At 36.1% G+C, this 24,833-nt stretch overlaps 2 protein-coding genes across 7 annotated transcripts in view; one reads left to right on the plus strand and one right to left on the minus strand.

The window, feature by feature from the left end:
• Positions 1 to 6,902, minus strand: part of LOC127853740 (pre-mRNA-splicing regulator WTAP-like) — a 34,164-nt gene extending 27,262 nt beyond the window's left edge. The window contains exons 1-3 of the mRNA XM_052388479.1: positions 6,736 to 6,902; positions 4,099 to 4,133; positions 1,922 to 1,977 (exon numbers count right to left, since the gene is read on the minus strand). Of these exons, the coding sequence (XP_052244439.1) occupies positions 1,922 to 1,977; positions 4,099 to 4,128 (86 nt within the window). The 5' untranslated portion in view covers positions 4,129 to 4,133; positions 6,736 to 6,902. The remainder of the gene's footprint in view (positions 1 to 1,921; positions 1,978 to 4,098; positions 4,134 to 6,735) is intronic.
• A 3,996-nt stretch (positions 6,903 to 10,898) lies between these two features.
• LOC127853743 (katanin p60 ATPase-containing subunit A1-like) overlaps positions 10,899 to 24,833 on the plus strand; it is a 38,501-nt gene continuing 24,566 nt past the window's right edge. The window contains exons 1-3 of one of the 6 annotated variants that reach the window (XM_052388505.1): positions 19,308 to 19,402; positions 20,602 to 20,651; positions 24,147 to 24,346. In XM_052388505.1, the coding sequence (XP_052244465.1) occupies positions 24,179 to 24,346 (168 nt within the window). In that variant the 5' untranslated portion in view covers positions 19,308 to 19,402; positions 20,602 to 20,651; positions 24,147 to 24,178. Of the gene's footprint in view, positions 11,027 to 19,260; positions 19,507 to 20,601; positions 20,652 to 24,146; positions 24,347 to 24,833 lie in introns of those variants that run through there. The other 5 variants (XM_052388503.1, XM_052388499.1, XM_052388501.1 and 2 more) reach the window with 5 other exon arrangements.

The raw sequence follows: 24,833 nt of genomic DNA on the forward strand, positions 1-24,833 counted from the left end.
CACTTTCATCACACTATTTTAATGGTTCAAAAACGACCATGATTTTGGAATAGTTTTGTTTTTCCTATGTCCTATGTTGTTTCTTTACTTTGGAAAAATCCAGCCTTTTTGACTTAAATTTGGAATTTGCTTTTTTTCTTTTTTTGCTATAAAGGATACTATAAAATTTAGAAAAGATTTTAACCTACAAAATTGAATTATACCCAGTCATTTTGAGAAAATTGTGTTATGTTCAAACCCTAAATTTGACACACAAAGAAACACTGTAAACAGTGCTTTCCACAGGATTTTTTTCAGACACCCCCTTGCTTCTAGGGGTGGGTTGGGGAGGGAAGCACTCTCAATATGTAATTTTTTTTTACATTTATTTTTGTTGTTAATTGGTAGGTTTAGACTATTCAAGAATAAGACATGTGTTTGTTAGAAACACAATGCCCCTTAATGCGTCGCTTTTTTTTTTACCTTTGACCTTAACCTTTCACCACTCACAATGTGCAGCTCCATGAGATACACATGCATGCCAAACAAGTTACTATGTCCAATATTTCAAAAGTTTTTGCAAAACTTCAATGTAAGGTTAAAGTTTTGGGACAGAATGACGGAATGACAGAGCAGGGGTTTTCCTCGCTTCATTGGGAAGAGGCCCTAGCCTATGGATTTTGGGAAGAAATTGTTCATTTTGGGAAGAATTCTAGCTAAAATTACTGCTTTGGGAAATGAAAAATCTGGTGTAAGTTAGGATTTTTGGGAAAACTGCATGATTTTAAAACAATGTTCAATTGGGAAGGGGTCTTTTATAGGCCCCTTTTGTATAAGGCTAAAAACCCCTGCAGACAGAAAGACAGACCGGCAAAAAACAATATACCCCCAATCATTAGATACGGGGGCATAAAAACAACAACAATAAAGTCATTCATAACAACATTTTTTAAATTGTTTTTACCCTTTCAGGCATAATTATGCATATTCTCAACGCGATCCATTCACCCAATACATCCGTAACAACCCAACTCAATAACTGCAATAACTGCATATTTACTTTTTAATTGAAAAACACTGTTATTGAATTTAGTTTTTTTAACTTGATGTCTATAAATTATACGATTACAAAACTGAAGGTATTTTCATGATTTAGGAGATATGTCTTGAAAATAAATTCACCATTTAGAACACCTGTCCTGAGGAAAATGCGAACAATCTAAAACACTGAGGCTTCACCCACCCCCTTCCATGTGTAAGCCCCACCCTTAAAAACAAAGATTCACCTTTTTTTAAACCTGTTTCATGTGTCAATGTTCTCATAATTAGAGACACACGTAACTTGACTTTATTGGCTATTGAAACTTTTATAGATTAACATCAAAGCATTTTTAATAGAGAACATACCTCATTGATTTTGAACAAATGCTAAATGGAAGAATCAATAAATAACTACTAAGAAGTATAACTAGCACATCAAGTCACACTCAATGTACAAAGTTAACAATTTTTCACAGAGGAGGTTATCCTGCCCCTTATTAGGCCCCCATATTTCATTTGTTTAGTGTGGATCCCTATTGCAATTTTATTGAGATTTATTTGTGGAACTCGTTCTTTAAAATTTAGAAGTCATGATTGTTTCCAAACAAGAGATGTGTTTGTCAGAAACACAATGCCCCCTACTGCGCCGCTTTGATCTATTTTTTATTTTTTAATGATTTGGCAGGTAAAGATAATTATCTCCTTTTAAAGCTTATTACTTCCCTTGGATTTGTTTTTTTACCTTTGACCGTGAAGGATGACCTTGACCTTGCACCACTCAAAATGTGCACAAAGTGTTGGGAGAGAATGACAGACAGACAGGCCAAAAACACTATACCCCTGATCATTCGATCTGGGGGCATAAAAAGGCAGGATTATGCTATTCGGCAGCTATTCCTACCTGGCTATGAGGTCAGTACTGGAAAGGACCTCCAGGTCTTCATTGTCAGGATGCACCTGAAATAAAATCAGCCTTCTCAGCAAAGATAGACAAACATACTTGATTTTTTTTTTTTAAAGCTTAAGTAATAAAACAAGATGGTCAATGTCTTTACAGATTTCCCACCCGCTTTTTGTATACAGTGAACCTATTTGCAACCAAAATTTTTTGTAAACAATGTGCTTTTTGAATTTCTTGAAGCAGTTGTTAAAAAGGCAATTTCCCAGAGATTTAAAACTCACAATGAAGGGCACAGTTATGGTCTGGACAAGCTCATTTATGGCCATTTTTGACCTTTGAACTCAAAGTGTGACCTTGACGTTGCAGATATCGACGTAATTCTTTCGCATGACACACCATCCAATGATGGTGAACAAATGTGCCAAATGATTATAAATGTTCACAATGAAGGACATAGTTATGGCCTGAAGAAGCTTGTTCGCCCGCAGACCTTTGCCAATTTAATAACCAGTTTTTACCTTCGGAAAACCTGGTTAATAAAATCATTAATCCAGACGATTTGGTTACATGCACAAAAGGCAGGGTAATTGTTTACATAAATTCACTTTCATTTTTGCCAAATTTCAGGAAGTCCCATTTGATTTTATTGCTTTTATTTGTTACAGCCTGTGCCCTTTGAATTGGGAAAATTAGCGTGATAAACCGTTAAATTGGGAAAAATAGTGCGATAAACCATGAAATTGGGAAAAATTAAGCATTATAAATATGATTATAAGTCACAGAATTAAAATTGTTTTTAAGTGCATGTTTAGGTTTTTTTCTATCCATTTTGGGAAAAGGAGTCTGGTCAAATTGGGATAGTTTTAATTGATAAAAGTGGCAATTTGGGAATTATTTATCGACAAAAAGGACTAAATAAAAGTTACATATTTTGTAGTATGTTTAAATAAAAAGTTAAGATCTAGAGTTAAGAAATCATAAGTAATAAGAGACTTCTTTCTTTAAATTTTTTTTTTTTTTTGAAATTGGGCTTTTTGGGGGAAATTTTGGTCAGCTTTTTGGGGAAAAAACGTTGATTTTTGCAAATGGGAAGCAGCCGAAAATCGGCGGTAATTTCTAGAAAAAAACTGACCAGTAAGCTAGGCAAAAGCTTTCAGGGTTCGACACTAAGGCACGTCCGACAGACATTGTCTAGTAAGATCGGTGGTCGGGCTAGTTAAACTGCGGGCTAGCTTGTCCGACTGGTCGTACATGAAAAAATCTATAATGATTAATAGAACTATAACTAACTGCTGTGAAAACCTTTTTTCTTAATGTGTAAAATTACTCTCGTATCCGTTATTTACATCAGAACAAAACTAGCGTATATAAATAAACGCGGAGCATTCACATGATTCATCGCTATTTTTAGACGCAAAGGAGGGCTTCCAGCAGAAATTGCTTTTTCCATTGGTCAAGTTGTCATGAATATTAATGATTTTCTGCAGTGTCGTAAACCTTTACAGCATGTTTTTACGACTTCTATCTAAAATCGGTTTCGTCAATGCAAACATTTTGGCGTAGCAGACGAAAGAATGTAATTTAAAGAATGGCTTTGTTCAAGTTCGGAATTTTGTCCGAAAAATCAGTAAAAAAAGAAGAATCCGTCGGTAAAACTGACAGGAAACTTGAATATAAAAAAAAGAAAACGTCAATTTTATCCTAAATGGAAAATTGAGTTTCCATGGTTTGAACTTGACGAAGAAAAGCAAAAACTGTTTACTCTATGCATCAAAATAACTTTCTGGTGTTCACTGATTTTTTACTGATAAATCCTGATTAAACAGTTACATGACACAATTGTGTTTATTTTGAATGTCATTTATGGTCTAGTATACATCAGATTCGGGCTAGTAGATTTTAAGAGGAGCTGGTCCGATGGTCTTGCTGTAAAAAAGTTAATGTCGAACCCTGCAAAGCATTTAATTATTTGTCAAATATTTTAATAGATACATGCATTCCTTATACAGATAAGTGGCTTTTTCCAACAAACAGGTTTACTTTGTATCAAGTTCTCCTTGGACCAGACATAAATACAATTTATTAGATTTTCAACCACTTTAGTAAATGATGGTTCATACACAAATATAAAAATATTAAGAATAGCCTTATCAAAGATAAAACAAAAAGTTACAAACCTTTTTAGGAGAAGGAGATCTGTCTGTCATTATGTCTGAAATTAGAAAATAAATAATGCAAATGGCCAATTAAACAGAGTAACAAAACCCCAATTTTTTTCAGAATTAGGCCAGAGTTTTTTGATCTTCTGTTTAACGGGAGCGCCGTATCCAATTTTCCGAAAAGTGAAAAAAAAAAATGGAAAAAATATTTTTATTTTTTCTTCCGCATCCAACAAAAGGTGTTCTTCTAAAAAAAGTTAATAGTGTATTTTAGCCTTGGCTGTTTTACAAAACAATGCTGTTTTTACAAAACAATGCTGTTTTTACAAAACAAATAACTTTGAAACTACCCGAAGTCTAAACATTTTATCGGCTAAAAAGTATGTCGGAATATAGTACACATCAGAAAAATAGGTTGGTGTTACATCATGTTTTTTGTTTATCTGATGAAATTCTTTTTGCCCTAATTTTCAAGTAAATCCATAAACAAACAATACCTGTAAAGCAACCTCCCATTTAAATTCCAGCCAACACAATATATTTCCTCACATCCAATAAAAATATATACAAATAATCCAATAAAGTTAAATCTCCGATAGTTTTCACATATTGCATCCTCTATGGAGCTAATGTATTAATGCTGTATCTGACAGTAGTCAGTACTGCATGCTGCCGGTAACGTAGTATTGATCAATGCCTTTTGGCCATTTACCACCTGCTGAGGTGTTACAAGTTTACAGTTTTAACTGCTAGAAATCGGCCCAAATATCAAAGACCTTTGATGTCTACCAACAGCATTGACAGCTTGCTTTTTGAGGGATTGGTTTAATTGACGTCATTTGGTAACACTGTTGTGATTGTCAAAGACTTGTGTATGTAAATGTTTTTATTGTTGTTTCTACTGGAATTTGAGAATAGGGTTATTATAATGTTTTATTTAGAAGACAAAATAAATATTAAATATTTATGTATAATACCAAAATACCCCCCCCAAAAAAAAAACAACAATACTTTTTTAATTGTGGGGTGGATGGGTAGTGTATGTAAATACAATTTATATTAAGCACTTTCATGCACACTTGAATGCCGTAAGAGTTGTTTATTGTTTTGTTTTCTTTTTACTTGATTGTTGATTTAATTAACTATAAAGAGAATTGAATAAGCAGGATTCATAATGCACATCTTGAATTCAGTAATTTAAAAGGGTAAACACTAATTCAAATAATTACAAGATAAAACAGAATAAAACAAGACTTCTCCTTATTTCTCCTGACTTCTCCCTAAAAAATGCCAGTCAAGACAGAAGTCACTTCTCCCTAAAATTTGACCCTAGGCAGGAATGCTCATGGTATGCTGCTGTGATCGACACCATCTGCTTTTTCAACAGTTTGTGTGTCCTCAAAAGTTTGCTTAAACATTTAACTTCTTTTCATGTTTTAAACTTTTTTGAGACCCCTCACACTTTTTACTGACTGGACACTGTCTGGCAATACCAGGCAAGTTTACAGGTAGTTATTTTTACTGTTTTTAGTAATTTCCAAAAATAAAAACTTTTTTTTGTATTATGCTTTATTTTTATTTATTTTTCCTACGAAACTTTTTTGATTTTTAATTTTTTTCCCTCCTCCTACTCAAACTTTCAAAAAAAAATCCTGTTAAACAGAAAATAATAAAACTCTGGCCTTAGCCTCTTAGTTAGTTTGGTTATGCTGGTCACTTCAATTTTTTACATGGAAAGAAAACACTATATATTGACGAAATTAACAAGACTATTGCTAAGCAATATATGTCCCCTACTGGCTCCATCATTGTCAGAATTTTTTATATATATTTGTTGCCATAGCAACCATAATTTTTGACGTAGGAACAAAATGAAATGACGTGCATAATGTCCATATTGCTTTTTATCCATGTTTCAAGTTTCATGAAAAAATATAAAGAACTTTTAAAGTTATCGCAGCATCAAGAAAATTGTGACAGACTGACAGACAGACACACAGTGCGCAAACCCTAAGTCCTCTATGGTGAAACCGTTAGGGAACAAATAGTAATAAACAATTCATAAACAACCTTATTTTGTCAACAAAGATAACCAATATTTGAATAGCAGTGTTTTTGTTCACTATTTTGGGAGTTTGCTATATCAACTTCCACGTCTTGCAATATGCAATACTATATAAAACACAGTATAACCAATGTTAATTAGAATATTCAATATCAACTTTTTACAATGTTTTAATCACGGTATAAAAGTTTCATGTTTTGACAGCTAGGTCAAATAGCGTTTGAGGGGGGGGGGGGTGGTTTTAATCACGTAATACGTAATGGCTACAAGTGATCGTTTAATGCATGAATTCCGATGTGAAAAAACATACCACAAAATGATATTGTCTGAATTTAAAACAAAAGTTTTGCTTTAACAGAAAGCAAAAGTATTATGTTACTAAACTGGTTTCATAGAAGTATCAAAACATGTACTGTTTTTCACAAGCACAACTTTATTACGCTACTGATCCGGTAATGGGTACTCAACTGTATAAAGGGGCTAAGCTTTTCAAAATCGAAAGCATGTAAACTTAAAATGGCGTCGTTTCGCCCTCTCATACACCAATAACTAAATTGTTTATTTGACATTCATGCAATAACTGTACATACACAATATTCTTGACGTATTCTCGGTGTAGTAGTGGTTTTAATATTGCACACAGATCGATAAAATAGCGAGTTATAAACGCTTTTTTCAAAACAAATTGAATCCACCTTGCTAAGAAATTTTGACTGGTTCTCTAATTTCTGAAAAAAAAATCCAAATATGTCACAGTCTGTGCGACATTCAAACATACTTTTGAAAACTTGTCTTTTTTACTATGATACACGTAAAAAACAAAATTAATAAGATTAATGAAAATGTTTCATATTTTATTACAAAAAATATGTAAAAAAAGTTATTAAAACACCAAGTCAATACGGTCTAACTCAAAATAACTTCAAATACAGAACGGTCTCAAAAGTGAAATATAAGATCGCATTCTCCTAGCAGAGTTGTCGTTCGTGCCTCAATTGAATGTAATAACCGCAGTGTAAGAGAGTGATAAGATCGTTTTAACTTTTGTACCAGAAATAATTTTGGCATAGACATTTGCCTTACCATATCAATTGTTTCTCACCGCGTAGGTTATGACAATGAAATTTTGTTCTTGACTTCAGCATGAAAAAAGTATTTTCTCAAAAATTGCATAGAGCAAAGTACCCTTATTTCGACAGTTTAAGGTTAAAATGTGTATACCAATTTGTATGATCGGTATCCTCCTTACTTCGACATACCATTAATGTACCTGCATCCCGCGCTTTTTGAGTGTTGACTGTCAGGTAAGGATGCTTTATACGAATCGTAAAAACGTTAACGAAGTATGAGAGTGTTATTTCGACATGGTGCACCTTATTTCGACACACCTATTTTTTTTTTAATTCAAACACGGCACGGGCTAAAGTTCATATAAACAAAAAAGAAAAATATGGGTTATTCTGCAATAATTATGGGCGGAGCTTTTACCTTGCAAGCATGCGCTGTGACTAAACAAAACATGCCGATACATTTTCCACCAGCGTAATAATCCAGTATTTTATGAATGAAAGCGGATCTGATCGACAGAACAGCCGTTAGTGTTTTTTTTATGGGCGGAACTTCACATAAACTAGAACACAAGAAAAATAAGATGCATTGTATCAATCTTTAGTAAAAACTGTGTTAGAATCGAAATTATTCCTGTACGTTATAGTCTGTTGTCGAATAACCCACGGCCGGAAGTTAAGATGCGTGGTTTTAAATCATTCGTGCTTTGCACTCGTGATTTAATCCCTACGCATCTAAACTTCCGGCCGTGGGTTATTTGACAACAAAACTATAACGTACATGAATTATTTCTTAAATAACATCAATACAAGCAGTTAAATATATTTAAACAAACGATGTGTACATCAATTCATTACACATCAAACTTTCTTAATCAGTCAATCAATAATAATTAATTTGAATAATCAAAGCAGGAATTAATTGCGTTAATGCGTAAATGTTGATGTCCATTTGGCAAGATTAAGTTACAAACAATATTCACAGTGGAATGGGTAATTGACAATGTGATCGGCTGGTATTTCGAACAACACCGCATACCCGGTACATGTGATATGCCAGCGTCGGGGGCATGCCACACAATTTATCCATTCGTTTATGTCGCCTTCATCAGACCCACAGCCGGGACAAGATCTTTCCTCATCTATGTCATCGTCTGTGTCAGCCAGTCGTGGTGTCTGGTTAATATCAGATTCCGAGGACTCGGAGGACGACTCTCTGCTTTTCCGCTTCGCCTCTTTCAGTGCAGCCTTCAGTGACCGTTCTTCTTCTCGCTTTTTCTTTGCCTCTTCTCTTAGTGCTTTCTTCTTATCTTTTTCCTCGAGCTTTTGTTTCCTCGTCGCCGTTCTCAAAAGTTGTCTTTGTTTCTTAGCTTCTTCGTCGTTCTTCTTTTTGTCTTCTCTTTCTTTTAATATCTTGAGGGCCTCTTTTCCGGACAATGACTTTGGTAACCGCTGTTTCATGGTGTTTTGCTTCTTTCTTATGACTTCTGGAACCTTCAGTAGGTTGAAAGCACGCGACACGGACTCATCTCGTGTCTGTGTGACGTACGTCGCTTGTCTTTGGTCTGACGGACCAACATTTGTAGATTCTTTCCCCCAATCTCTTCTATCTGTGCAACCAATCTCCGTCATTGGTTCTGTGTCCATATCCGTTTCAGGATTCTGCTGCGTATGCCTATCTTGAATCTCTTTCTCACCAGTGCTTGCAGGTTTGACCGTTTCATCGTTCTGTGTCACCTGTGCTGTCACCTGGGCAGGACTGCTTTCAATTTCACCATTAACCTCACAAATTATAGCCTTTGATGGATCAAGTTTTGTCATATCGATGTTCTTGGGGTCGAATGGAAATATTCCGCATTTTAAAAAGCCATGGACAGCATTTTCTAACTTGGCGACTCTTACCCATGCCTTTCGGAAGACGCCGGGGAACTGTTTCTTTGTCAATGCTTGCCCTAGATTGGCTAGTTGCCAAGCCTTGACCTCCTTCTTCCACGCAGCTTTCATGGGCGAGAAGAACCCAACATCACATGGCTGGAGAATGTGTGTGGCGTTCTCGAGGAGACAATAGAGAATAATGTCGTTGCTAAAGCAGTAGTGAGCGGCAGCAAGCGACATGTGGGTAGAATGCCCGTCGACCAGCATCAAAACAGGTTAAGGGATGTTGTGCTTCGAAACAAAATCATTGAAATGTTCAAGGTAGGACACAAATAATTCTGAGTCCATCCAACCACTACTTGTGTGCCCATATATGGCCTCGTCAAAATCATGAATTCCGGAATCTCTGAATCGTTCACCAGGGTAGACAATGAGTGGAGGGATATAGTTACCAATAGCATTGAAACATGCCAGCACAGTTATCTGGGTCTTGTTACTGGTACACACCTGATAAACGTGACGTACTCCTTTGTTGGTAAGTACCTTTCCGTTTGTCACAGATAGAGGGAATCCACTTTCGTCTGCATTAAATATTCTACGAGGGTCATTTAGTAGTGCTTCCCAATCTGCACCTTCCTTCTGTAGGTAAGTTTTAAGTCCAGCAAACCACCCTTCGACCATCTCGATACTAATCAAAGCCCTCTGGTGCCCCAATGCCATAGCCTTCCGCTCAGTTATATCTGGGTGCCTTTTGATAAAGCCTTGGTACCAGTGTTTACCTGGAAGATTGTCTTTGAATGGGGTAGATCTACCATCTGCGTTAAGGACTTTCTTTATCTCAATAGTAAGGTCATGGCGCTTCAAAGGGTATCCAATAGAAGCCATCATTTTCATGTAGTCAACCAGAACTACCTCCTCGGCCTTTGTCAATACGCAAGGTTTACCTGGATTATATCCAATTGGCGCCTTCCCGCTCAACTTGTCTATCAGTGTAGTGCGGGGTATACCGTACGTAATAGCCGCTTTTCTTTTAGACATAGCCCCGCTCTATACCATAGATACTGCAGCCGCAACTTTGCTTGGCGAATAAGTCCGGTACTTCGACGCTCCTGCCTGCTTAGACATGACTCAGACTGAACAAAAATATTGTCATTTAGTTATATTATTCGCTATGTCGAATTTACGGTCCAAACGATTTTTGGTATCCTAACTTCGACACCCCTGCATTTGCCGCCAAAAAGGTCACAGCAAAATAGAACTGTTCAAAAATATGATCGTCAATGTTTGTTTTTCCGTTTTCAATACAAATTACAACGTATTTCTGCGAAAAAACGAAAAGAGACTTACCGTTGGTTGCTGCGTGTCTTACAACTTTGTATAAGGGCCGCAATCGCGTAAAAACACAAAACAATCCGTGATATTTAACCTTGGCTTACGGAATAAACAAACGCAAATTTTATGGGTGAAATATTTTGATGATGTCAGAAATATATGACGTCATCAAAAAAAAACTTAAAGTGACGAGAACGCACCGCACTAGGCTGAATTACATAAAAGATGTCAAAGCATGTCGAAATAACGGACATGTCGACATTAGGTGACTTTGCTCTAACATACCTTTTGACATCATCATCATCAATATCATCATCATCAACAATCCTTTGACCGGTTTGGCCGTTAGGGGGAAATGAGAAACGACAATACAGAAATCCTCCCCCAGTCAGGTCCGTTGTCTGCTGCTTAAAGTAATTCATCAATTGGATGTAATTTCCACTATTTTACATTGTCCATCCAGCAAATCTTCTGACGGCGTCGACCTCCCTCTAGCTTGCCATGGAGAACAGTCTTGCACAGAGAGTCGTGCCTGGTGACGTGTCCAAACCGATCCAGCTATCTTTTGGGAATACCCGGGCAATCGTGCTAAATTCGACCTACTTTGGTAAACAAATATTTTTCTTAAAATGTCACAGGGGCAGGTCGGCACTTATGACAGACTCGAAGACGCGATGGGGCCTGTTCATAAACTCTGACGTCCACCCCTCCCCTAACAAATATGGGCCCTTGTGAAACGCCACAATATTTTATTATGTATAGGACTGTGTGTAAAAAGGTAAAGGTATTTTTGACGATGCTGGAACAGCATCGTCTAAGGCTTTATAACCAGTAAAAAAATCTTCACAATGGCGACCTATGTAAATGACCGAGCCAGTCCGATTGAGATAACTCGATTTTTCAGTTACTTCCCTTGGCATTCGCCACTGCGTAGGAGATTGCTCGTTGATTTTCATTGATAACATTCTCCTAGCAGAGTTGTCGTTCGTGTTGATAAAGGTAAATATTAATAGAACAGCATATCCTGGGAAAACAGATTCAATAAGTGTATCAGAACGTTAATTTCAAATTAGTAATTTTGCATCCATTTTATTTTTATGAACCAATGAAACAACTATATATTTTCTCTATTTTGTTTGATATTTGTTCTCGATTTAGTAAATAAATTGCGAATAAAAACATGTAAAATTAACTTTTTACGTGATCACAAAACTAAAGAATGCGAACAATTTCGAACCTGCAAATTGTAAACGCTGCACTGCTATGATATATATAGATAAAACAACATTTCTTTGCGGAATTGTCCGTCCTGCTAGCGCAGAGGTAAGGACGTTCGCTTTTTCATCTTTTTGACACCGGTTCGATTCCCGCTCCCGGCGCAATGTTATATTTTGTCTGTTTTGTGGTCACCATTCCGGACAGGTGTTTTTTTTCCGGATAATCTCCCCCCCCCCCCCCAGCAACATTTGACCATATAACAAATTAAACAGTATTTCAGTACAAAACAAATAGCTGGACATTGCAGCTGTCATTCAAAATTCGTCCCAACTGTCGTCAATCTAATCTTATTAGGTAGGAGTGCTGGACACACTCCGGGTCCCAACATTATGCAGCCTCAGCGCGGAGGTAACTCATTACCTTGGAAAAACACAAATACACACACTGGGTGCAGCCTAGGCGCGTATAGACTCAAACAAGGCAACAAACTCAAGTGCGGGCACAATCATTTAAAATTATAACATATTGAATACGATATTCTAACAGAAATTACACAACCACCTAAGTGTACATACCATGTTTGATATTTCGTTCGATTGTTAGATTTCAGCATATATATGTATAAGGTCATTTCGCTATTAGTTAACTTATCCATATGTTCGTGGGCGAACTCGGATAGTCAAGTGCTCATACGAATGAGCTCACATGGTCCGGCTATGTGCTCATACCTACTTTCGAGAATCATCATGAAGGTATTGCCATACTTAATGAACAAGAATGTGACCCGCCTCCCAGTTTCGCTCAATGGGTCAAGTCACCCACGGGTACTACTCCCCCGTACCCCTAAACTTTTTTTCGTACCAAAAATGTTTCGTACGCAAAAAATTTTTCCTACCAAAGTTTTTTCGTACCCAAAATTTTCGTACCCAAATTTTTTATCGTACCCAAATGTTCGTATCAACATACACAATTGTGGTGATATAGATAAACTTAAATTGATGTTTTATATCCATCCTCTTCAAAAGCATCGTCACACCAGTACTGCCAGTACTTTGATTTATTATAGTGTCAAACCTATTGAAACGGCCAGCCAATTTGACTTTTGAGACACTTTTTGCGTGTGTATAGCATGTACCTCCTAACTCCTATTACTATGCTAGGCGCCAGGCGGATAGAAGTTGGTAACCATTCATTTTTAACGCTCGCGGCTCACGAGCCAGCCATATTGGAACAAGTCCCATGACAAACATCAATCCTTCAACAAACGCTCCCCATGTGGCTCGAACCTTAGACCTCCCGATCCCGATGCGGACTCCTTATCCACTAGGCCACGGCGACCGGTCGTATATGAAATTTTCACACAATGCTTACCGTTAAATATATAAGCATTCGTTATCATAAGTGCGGCGTTTCAACAATCACAAAAGCGTTATTTAGGCAGTTTAATTTTGTGTTATACATAAATATTTTCTGAGACATAAAAACAACCCGAAATATTACCAGAATATATTTTTTGGAACCAAACATTCATAAGCATGAGAAGTGCAGTTTGCAAGAATGATAAAATCCATATTAATGGCCTTGTTCTGAGACACTCTTTTATGTGTTTGAAATATGTCCCTGAAACATAGTTGAGATAGGAGATAGAATGGAGGTTCGTCTGTAATTATGGTCATTATCAACATCAGGACTTCCGAGGATGTCTGGAAATTTACCACTTGAAGGTTTACCAAAAGAAATGTAGCCCCCCACAACAATTAAGTATTTTTGGCCTCAACCCGTCAAGTCCAGGTGACATTTTTATATCAATATGTTTAATGAGTTTCATTACTTCATTTGAAGATATTCGTCCTAGCTTTTAGCAGCAATACCGGAACCGATAACAATAATGTTAAATGCAAAATGTTTTGTACCCTACATTGATTTGCACAATATTTAATAGAATATAACCTTTTTGATCGTTCGAATGAAATGTCTGCCCAAATGTACCAACATGCAGATTCGTTCCTACCTTATAGGACATTGTGTCACACCGGTCTTTACTGACGTAGTGACGTCACCATCTATGTATAGAATGCCTTATAGGATACAATTACTCCACTATTGCTCGAATGGTAATTGTCGGCTCGAGTACTACTTACATGTACCATGGGTACTTTAAAATATACTTACATGTACCTCGGGTACGATAAATATACTTAAACGTACCCCTTCGATATAAGACTGTACCCGAGTTGTATTCCCGCCCCAAATCCGATTACCGTAAAACGATATTGTTTATCTTAAACAATCTTCTCTTTAAAAAAAAACTGCATTAACATGCTTTTTGAGTATGAGTTTCGATAATATAGAGACCATTTAACAGAAAATTGACATAAATGTGAACATAATTAATTTTAAAAAAGCCGACAACGACCAATTTAGCGTTAAAATTCCCGGGTACGTTTACTATATTTACCGTACCCCGGGTACATGTTAGTATACTTAAGAGTACCCGGGTTACATGTAAATAGTACCCGAGCCGACAATGACCAATCTAGCTCTACGCTCGAATGGTACGCTACTACAACATTGATTTAAAGTCATATAAATAATAAGCAAACATTATTTTGCTGTTTTGTCGATTATTCAAAGGCGTATGGCTTAGCGGATCGTATTTATCTCTGGTTTAAGCTCATTCGGTCTGGTATTGATGGCAAATTGTTGTCAGATTTTCGATCTTTGTATACTCAGATTGTATTGGGTTGAAACATATGAATACTAATTCAGATTTTTCCGCAACCGACATCGGTTTATTACAATTACTGTTTTAAGTATTTTTAAATTATATTGCACTTACAAGCAGATATATATGCGGGTATTACTATTGACCAATTATAAATTTATCCACTATTTTTCGCCGCCGACGCAGTATTAATTTATGAATCCGCAGGTGGATTACAATCAACACTGACTTATTTGTTAGCGAATTGCACGAATTTGAATATAACGGTCAATGTTGAGAAGACGAAAAAATTTATCTTTCATAAAGGCAGACTAAAAAAGGATATAATTGGGCGTATAATAATAAGCGTATTGAAATCGCGAACAATTTTCTTTATTTTGGACTAGTTATGTCAAGCAGCGGCGCATTTATACAATATAAGGAAGTGAAACTCCAGCTGCTGGAGAAGTATTGAATTATTATTATATACAATTACTTTGTCCTTTATTTAAGGGAAGTGACCGATGGCCTAAACAGTAAAAACAGCACAAAACAGCACAAAACAGCACAATACAAAACAACATAAACACATATAAGATTTAAGCTGGGGTCACCGTCTTGGAACGGTCAATGCAAAGCATTGGGGTTTAAACCGGTTTTAAAGCGCTCAGCCTCACACTTGGCCCAGCAATATTCATGATACATTTCATTCAAGTGTAAATAAAATATAACCTTATAGCATTGTAACTCAAATTAAACAATAATAAAATGGAATTAAAACGTATTCAATTTAATTACCATTTAATTACTCAATGGTAGGAAAGATACCAGAACAAGAGAGTTACAACTTTCAGAGGAACGATGCAATGAAACTACGAACAAGTGTCAACTACATTCCTTCTTTAGAGAAAAAAGATTTAAGTCATGAAGTAGCCACAAATACTATGTCAGCAAATGCGCTTTTTGGCGATGAACTCATTATTAACAGTTACGAAATCTATGAATATACCCGTTTAAATCATGTTAAATCTGTTTGATGCATATGTTGCATCGATTCTTATTTATGGCAGCGAGGTTTGGGGATTTAATAATGCAGGATATATTAAGTCCGACGCAAATTATGTATGCCTTAATTATTCTCATAGTATATCCTCATACTATCGTGCCTTTAACGAAATTCCTCCAAGAAGTGCTGGAAAGGTAATGTTTTTTTTTTTAATTTTAAGAAGTTGTAATTTATTTAATGGTTACCTATTACTATCATTTTCATGGTTTCTGGGGTTCGTTCGAAAGTAAGTCCTGTTTATTCCAGTGTGATGATATGATTTTTAATTACGTACTGTAACATTCATTATGTAAGTTTGTTTGTGGATTAATATAGTAGCTTTATCAAATGTTGTATATGCCGCTTATCTTTTTTTTAATAAAGTGTAACATTATTTTAAGAACAACATCAGCAAGAGTTTCGTTTTTATGCTCCCCCAAAATTTATTTTTGGGGGAGAATATAGTCGCCGCTTCGTCTGTCCGTCCGTGCACAATTTTTGTCCGGGCTATTTCTCAGCAACTAATGACCGGAATTCAATGAAACTTTATGGAAAGCTTCACTACCAAGAGGAGATGTGTATACTATCAGCGGGTTCTGGTCTGATGATTTTTCACAGAGTTATGGTCCTTTGAAATGTTCCATTAACTGTACATATAGTGCAATTCTTGTCCGGGCTATTTCTCAGCAACTAATGACCGGATTTCAATGAAACTTTATGGGAAGCTTCACCGCCAAGAGGAGATGTGCACATTATCAGCGGTTTCTGGTCGGATGATTTTTTACAGAGTTATGGCCCTTTGAAATTTTCCATTAACTGTACTTATAGTGCAATTATTGTCCGGGCTATTTCTCAGCAACTAATGACCGGAATTCAAAGAAACTTTATGGGAAGCTTCACTACCAAGAGATGTGCATATTATCAGCGGGTTCTGGTCGGATGATTTTTCACAGAGTTATTGCCCTTTGAAATTTTCCATTAACTGTACATATAGTGCAATTCTTGTCCGGGCTATTTCTCAGCAACTAATGACCGGAATTCAATGAAACTTTATGGGAAGCTTCACTACCAAGAGGAGATGTGCATATTATCAGCGGGTTCTGGTCGGATGATTTTTCACAGAGTTATGTCCCTTTGAAATTTTCCATTAGCTGTACATATAGTACAATTATTGTCCGGGTTATTTCTCAGCACCTAATGACCGGAATTCAATGAAACTTTATGGGAAGCTTCACTACCAAGAGGAGATGTGCATATTATCAGCGGGTTCTGGTCGGATGATTTTTCACAGAGTTGTGGCACTTTGAAATTTTCTATATTTTTTTTTGTCCCCCCAACTACTATGCCCTCAAGACGTTTCCTTTTTATCTGAATATATAGTGCAATATTGTTACAAAAAAAAACATTGGGGAGCATCACCCGTCTCCGACGGTTTCTTGTTTAATTAAGTTACTTTTTTAAGAACAAGCACATAATCTTAGCAACCAATCAGACGGGCCGATACTATAAAACAATTGTACATGAAATAGATTACTACAGGGACCTAAGTCTAGCCAGTATTTTGTCAAAACACTGCCGATTTAAATGCAGTTTTCGTTGTAATGTCCAAGAATACACATATAACTATAGACATACATGCGTTTTTTTTTATTTGTTCACTTTAAAAATTCGTATGTAAGCATTTATTAATGTGAAGGCTTCTACAAACTCAAATGCTTTGTATGTTGAAGAAGGTAGATATCCTTTGTATATATGTCGATATTTACGAGTAGTTATATGTTTCTCACCCTAATACACACGACGAAGAATACCGTTAAGAATATGCATGATCATGTACTGGTAAAATAAACTTGTTTGTGATTTGACCATAAGAAAAGTCACCTAAGAATATTTATAATAAAGGCGTCATTATGTAACTGTAGTACAGGTCAATTTGTTATCTTCCTTTTCATATAATACACATTTTACTTCTTTGTGGAATTTCGTCCTCTCGCCAGTGTTCGTCTACCCAAGAAAGCTCGTGCAATTGTGGTCATGTCCAATCGTTATTTAGAATTGATCCGATGCAAGATTTTCATTGGTCAAATGTACCTGTTGATTTCATTATTGATTTCATTTCCTAAACCATCTGGAAAATAACAACATCTTAACTAAACTTAACCATGGTTTCCTAATCGGATTCTCCTGTGAAACACAACTACTGACCACTGTCCATGACCTTCTCTCCAACTATGACTCTGGCACGCAGATAGATGTGGCTATCCTGGATTTCAACAAGGCCTTTGATACGGTCCCACATAAAAAGCTCCTGCATAAACTGAAGCAGTATGGCGTCACTGGTAGCATAAACCACTGGCTCGAGGACTTCCTTACAGACAGGAGCATGAATATTGTTGTGGAGGGAGAGAAATCAAACCCGGTAACAGTCGACTCCGGTGTTCCACAGGGCACAGTCCTTGGCCCTCTGCTATTCCTCTGCCACATTAATGACCTACCCGATTCAGTTAAGTCCTCGGTCCGACTATTTGCAGATGACTGTTTACTTTACCGACCCATCAGAAGTCGCCACGACTATGAAATTTTACAACAAGATCTGAACAAACTTGAAACCAGGGGCATGCGATTCAACGCCAAAAAATGCTACATTCTAACCATTAACCAGAAAACCTCAAAATTTTACCAACTCGAAAACCACATCCTCCAACAAGTCCCAGAAAACCCATACCTCGGAGTGACAATATCAGAAGACCTAACTTGGAGCTCACACATAAATAAGATCACCAAAAAAGCAAATTCTGCACTTGGCTTCCTAAGACGCAACCTGAAACACTGCCCCGAATCCTGCCGTAAAACAGCATACTTTGCCTTAATTAGAACTACTCTAGAATATAGCTCCATTGTCTGGGATCCACTCCTTTAAAAAGACATTGATAAAATTGAAAAGATCCAAAAACAATCGGCGAGGTTCATAACCGGCGACTACTACACCAAAACACCAGGCTGCGTGACAACATGCTGAAGAGTAAGAAAATCCCACCTCTCCAGGAAAGAAGGAAGGCCAACAGACTGATCTTCTTCTTCAAGGTGGTTGAGGGGCTGGTGCCAGCAATGCCTAGCCAAGACTACCTTACCCCAGTCCGGCAATCTAAGCGTAGAATTACCCCTTAACATTTCAAAGACTTCAAAGCAAACAATATCGTAAAACAATACTCAGTTAAAAACTCTAAGTGTTTCACACCAATCCAGTGCAAAACCCAACTATATAAAAACTCATTTTTCCCTAAGACATTAATAGAGTGGGAAAATCTTGGAGAAAGTGTTGTTCTCGCAGACACAGTTGACACGTTCAGGTCAACTGTACAACAGTGGGACTAACCACCCTCTCTTCCGTTGCGACTACGCCGAAAGGTCCTGCAACGTACCTATTCAGATCCAGATCCAGATTATGACATTACTGACCACGATTGCATTTGCCAAGACCGTCTAGTGGACGTAAGTCCATAGTCGTTGTTTTATTCCAACCTGGTGAGTTAAACAGTTTTCATTTATTGAACATTGCGTATTATTGCATTATGAAATGTGTGTGAATTATAGTTTAATTAATGTGAAGTTCATTTAATTCATATTTCGTAGTATCGTTTGTTTTGATCTGTTTGTAAAATATTGTCATTGTTTTGTGTAGGTCTTTTCCGTCATTGCTATATTGGTCAGCGTCAATAAATACAATTAAACCTCCACGGCTTTGATTGAATGATGTGCCCCCGATCTCCACACCCACTAGATCTACATTACATAAAGAGTTAACATTGTAATTCACTGAACTGACTTATATCGGTTTAAGCCTCGATTACCCCTTGTTGAAACAGATCTTTGTGTCAAAGCATACTAAGCGGGAATCGGGAACCAGACGCACTATTGACGCCGTCGTCTTATTTATCGAGAACCAGCAAATATAAAATCGAATCGCATTAGCAATTCCAACGTCAGAAACTCAGATAATAAAATCTGAATTACGGGTAAAATAAATTGGATAGTGTACATTAAGAATTAAATGGTAATCGATAGCTAAAAAAAACCAGCACAGTACTGGTACAGAGCCCAAATGCGCCTCATTTTGTAGGTACCGTAATTACTCTTTAAGTTTTCGGACATTTATTTGTCCGAAATTTGATACGAAAAAAAAATCAAAAATTTCAGGTGTACAAAAATTTAGAGACAAAAATTGAGGTATCCGAAAATTATAATTATATTGAAATAAAGGCAATTAATACAATATACAATAATTATATTGCTATGTACTCTTCTTATTCTGCTATGAAATAAATACAATTTCACACTCACAGCTTTGCTGACTGAGTAACTCGCCTGAAATGATAGAACCATAAAGTAAAAGCATGAAATATTCTGCTTCCTTAAAGGGATGAAACTGTTGAAAATGCTGATGGGTTAAACCATTGTTTTCTACCAGTATACATAATTATTTAACCATTTGCGCGAATGAAGTTGTCCATTGCCCACAGGCAGTTTTATGAACTTAATCATTTTTAATGTGGCTGTAAAAATACATCTCAGAGCAAAAGTGTCATGAGATAAGAAAAAACAAGACCCAAGTCTGCGGGATAGCACTGTAAAATATACTGTTAAAAAATGTAGAGACATTAATTATGGAAGAAAACCTGTGCGCTGATAATTAAGTCACAAAAATAATTATTTTTGCAAAAAAAGGGTGTCGGAAACTTAGAGTAATTACAGTATGCATTTGATGGTCACCAGACAACTCCCCCCAAAGCCAACTCGCCCCAAAATATGGTCAGCTCTACCCAAATTTTTGGGACAACTGGCCCTAATCAAAATTGTCATATATAGAAGAATTTTTGTGAGAAAATGCATTAAAAAAGTGACTTTAAAAGGAATGCCTAATACACAAAAACGATTATACCAGGGAAAAACGCTAGAAATGTGTTATATTTATAATTTATAGCAGTTGCATACCCAAGATACAAACATCTTTTTATTGAAAACATACAAAGCATGATTGCATTTGAAGTGAAATAAATAAAACATTACAAACACAAATAATACATTGAGCAAGCATTGAAAAGAAAACACTAAATATAATCAATCATTTCAAACATTTCTAATACATGTAATAATATATCCCCAATGTCAAACGATGAATCAGTGATTTTATCATTTTATTACATGTACCTGCCAGTTGTGTGCTGGACTCACAAAAACCTCTGGGGATGCAAAGTTTCGAATTATGTGAGTCCCAAACATGCATTGTAATTTCTGAAAAAATGATATTGTTTAATATTTGGACTCATTTTTAGCTCGGCTGTTTTCGGGGAAAACCTGAGGCATTGTCATAGCCAGCTCGTCCGCCGTCCATGTTGTGCTAAAACCTTAACATTGGCTCTTAAAGTGCTTCCACCTACAACTTTTAGACTTCATGTAGCTGCACTTTGATGAGTTCTACACGCCTCACCCATTTTTGGGTCAATAGGTCTGAGGTCAAGGTCACTGTGAACTCTAATATAGCTTTCATTTATTCAAAACTGCACCCACAGCCGAGCGTTGGCACCCGCTTTGCGGTGCTCTTGTTTCAATTTGGGGACTCATAGATTTGCAAGTTATCGAGTCCCAGGACTAAGATGAGAAAATTTCAAAAAATATCACTGCTGAATCTTCTGCTGGGATGTGGGTTTGTCTGTCGGTGTTATCTACGATGAAGGTCTCATTAAGGTTGCGAGGGTTGTTCCTTATAGATGACTGACCGTGTTCCAAACGAAAAGTAATTTGTAGCGAGGCTGTTTTCGGAGAAAACCCGAGGTATTGTCATAGCCTGCTCGTCGTCTGCCGTCCGCCGGCATCGTGCTAAAGCCTTTACATTGGCTCTAAAATCTAAGTGCTTCCACCTACAACTTTGAAACTTCATATGTAGATGCACCTTGATGAGTTCTACACGCCACATCCATTTTGGGTCAAAGGTCAAGGTCACTGACCTCTAAAAAAAAAAAATTCTGACAAGCTTTCTCAGCCGAGCGTGGCACCCATTATGCGGTGCTCTTGTTTAAGTAATTCGTATGTAATTGAATCCTATTCTTAGGCTCTCTGTATAATTTTGTCATAACTGCACAATAATATTCAACAAAATCAACCAAAGTATTATCATGGCAGTCATGATTAGTTATATAATTTCTGATAATAGTAAAACCCCTATTCGAAGCAAAGAAAGGTCACTATTAACAACATTGCTGTTGGGCTAGCTCTTTACTGACGCGGTAAGATTGTCTGCTTATCATTGGGGGACCAACCTAACTGTGGCCCAGTGGATATTGTATCCATCTTGCCCCAAGTAGGTCACAATTGGTATATTCAAGTATACATAAGAGTATCTGGGGTACATTAAAGTAGAACCTGAACTGAACTGACCAGTTGAGCACAAGTAGGTTCCTAGTTTGATATCCGCCCTTGGAGAATTCACAGAATTCTTCATAGACAACAAAATACTGTTTAATCCCAGCAAATAGACTTGTGAGTATCTAAATAAACCTCAGGCTTTTGATGCTTAAAGAAACAAGTTTAATCTAAATTATTCATTCTGTTTGAGTCATAGTTCAGTTATGAAGACTATATATTTTCATTATATAGTACTGATGTATCATCTTATAGTGTTTTATTGAGCAAATAGCTTGCTTGAAGACGTAGTTTGAGATTGCATTTGGGTCAGTTAGGTTTAGGTTATGATCACTGGTATGAAAGATAGAAAAACTATCAACAACTTTATTTTGAATTGACCAATCTTGTTGAAACTAACGTTAAAAGGCTTGCATGGAGACCAAGCCGTGATTGTATATGGGGCTTGACTGGTAATGGTTAGGGCCACTTAGCTTTGATGGGGTATTACATTGACATTTTGATGTAGGTTAGTTATATTAGCATGTGATTCATTTAGGGATGGTTGGATTATGGTACGTCAAGCTCACTGTATCTTTAAACTGAAAGATTGATATTTTGCATAAAGCCTTGAATAAAGATATAATGCTGAAATGTTTCGTTGAGGTAGATTTTGATTCCATTTGGGACAAGTTTAAAAAAAAAATCTTTCTAAAAATAGAGAAACATTTTCTGATCTTTGAGGTATTGTTTTTGAAATTTTATGTGTTGGTCGCTTACATGCTGACTTAGCTTGGGATTGCATAATTATTAACTTAAACGTTAAAAGCCTGGTTTTATGGCATTGTAATGTTTCTTGTTTTTATCAATTTCGTTTAAAAAAAGTTTTCCAAATGTGTTCAAAAAGGTAAACCTATGTGACTTGATTTAACAAACAGTATGTAAAGTGATCAACTGTTGTTTTTTTCTCAGATATTTGTAACATCAGAAAGATAAATGTTTTCTCTGTTATAATTTTGTAAATATTGATTTTTGTTTACAAAGTTCAAACACATTTATGGTTTCTAACTCTACTGATTTTTTTCAAGACTCTTTACCCTGATGCCATGCTCTTAGGGTCTTAACTAACTTTCCTTCGAAAGTCACATCATACAGATGATGTCCTACAAAGTTTGTTTGCATAGTGCTTCTGTGGTAAAAACTGGCCATTTGTCAGTGGCTGCATGAATTAACTTATAATTAAAAATAGCATGATGACAGACTTTAAAAATGACCCCACAAACTCAAAGGCTTAGAGTGTTGGAGTGTGTTATTTGATATGTGAACGCCTTTTGTGGTCCTCAACAAGTTTGCTTACATTATTTGACATATAGTTTATATACTTAAAATAGCATATGACTTAAAAAATAATCACATGAGACGCATGGCTATCCTTTTATAATCCTATAGTGACTATGTTAAATGATTGTTCAAATGATGCCCTGAAAACAAACTTGTCATGACCTTGAGACATTTTTAATTACTTAATATTGATTGAGTTTTCAACTAACAAAACTTTGTAGGGCTCCCGCTGTTGTTCTGCAAATTCACCAATGGCAAAAATTTCGCAATTTTGGCAATTAAAATAGTCCTTTGGCGAAAATCCCTAGCGAACGTTTTTAAAATCAGAAATTACGCATGGTACCGTTATATTAGTGTCCTAGAGGACGCATACATAATCATATGATGTTAGTCTGTATTTCTTGTTTTGTTGAACTCTCAAGCGAGCATTATTCAATTTTTAATCGGAAAACTCTTCAGAATCTTAATTGAAATGCGAGGTCAAAAAATCGTCAAATAAACAGTGCCAATGTATTTCGTGATGATCCTACATGTACGTTCAATGTCTCATAATTCGCATGGAAAGCGTGAGCATATTAAATTTTGTATAAAAACTTATCTGACCTATTGTGTAGACTGCAATGTTTTGACAAAAGGGATTTAAAATATGCGAATGCAACCTATGGTTAATATTTTCTGTGAATAAATTAGATTAGTTTTACAGAGCTTTTACACCCTTTGGTGATAATTGGTTATATATTTTTTATTTTATTTATATAAAACATATATATAGCCTGCTAAAACTTGGCTACAGATTCTAATAAAGATTGGCTACAAAAACTTCCAATTGGTTAAAATGTTGGCTATAGAAATTGTAGAGCCAGGTGGGTCCTGCATAATTTTACTTCATGATCAGTATAATTTACATATTCTTATTAATTTATCGCCGTTGCATGCGCCCTCTTGTTTGATCCTAAATATCTTCCTTAAGTTTGTATATTAACTTTGAATTTTAACACAGAAAACATTTTGTTTTTGCAGGACAGAGATATTTGTTTGGTTCAACATTGAAGATGAATGTCAATTATGGTGAGGTGTATGACAACTTAAAGCAAGCCCGAGAGCACTGCTTGTTTGGCAAGTATGACACCTCAGCAGTGTACTACCAAGGCGTGGTACAGCAGTTGCAGAAAATCTTGATGTCAGTCAAAGAGCCGCAAAGGAAAGCAAGATACCAGAAGGTTATTTAATTAGTAATTGTTCTCTTTCATTATTACTCTTTGTATATTTTATATGCATGTAAATCTAAAATAAATTGTAAGGTACTATAATTGGGTCATAAGGATTTAGTATGAAAGAAAGTGGAAGGAGCCTATTTTTCAATGGTGGCTGTTTCTTGCAACATTTTGCAATCAGACAAGCATGTTTAGTTGAAATAAATTAGCTTCAAAGTACAAGCTTACCTGTGTGAAGCAGCCAGTCACAAGAAGTTGTTAAGAGGTTGCTTTTTGCAGATGGATATCTTAATTATTCTGATTGTTATAAATGTACCGGTACACATATTTATAAAAAACATTGACAATCATTATCATCACTGTCATCATCATCATTTGATTGTGTAAAGAAAGATCTACAGCAAAATAATAAACTAACATTTAATATTATATTTAATATTTTATAATTTATATTAAATTACACATTAATGTAGTTTATGGACTGAATTTGTAT

Source organism: Dreissena polymorpha, chromosome 12 (genome assembly GCF_020536995.1).
Source record: "Dreissena polymorpha isolate Duluth1 chromosome 12, UMN_Dpol_1.0, whole genome shotgun sequence".
Lineage (NCBI taxonomy): Eukaryota > Metazoa > Mollusca > Bivalvia > Myida > Dreissenidae > Dreissena > Dreissena polymorpha.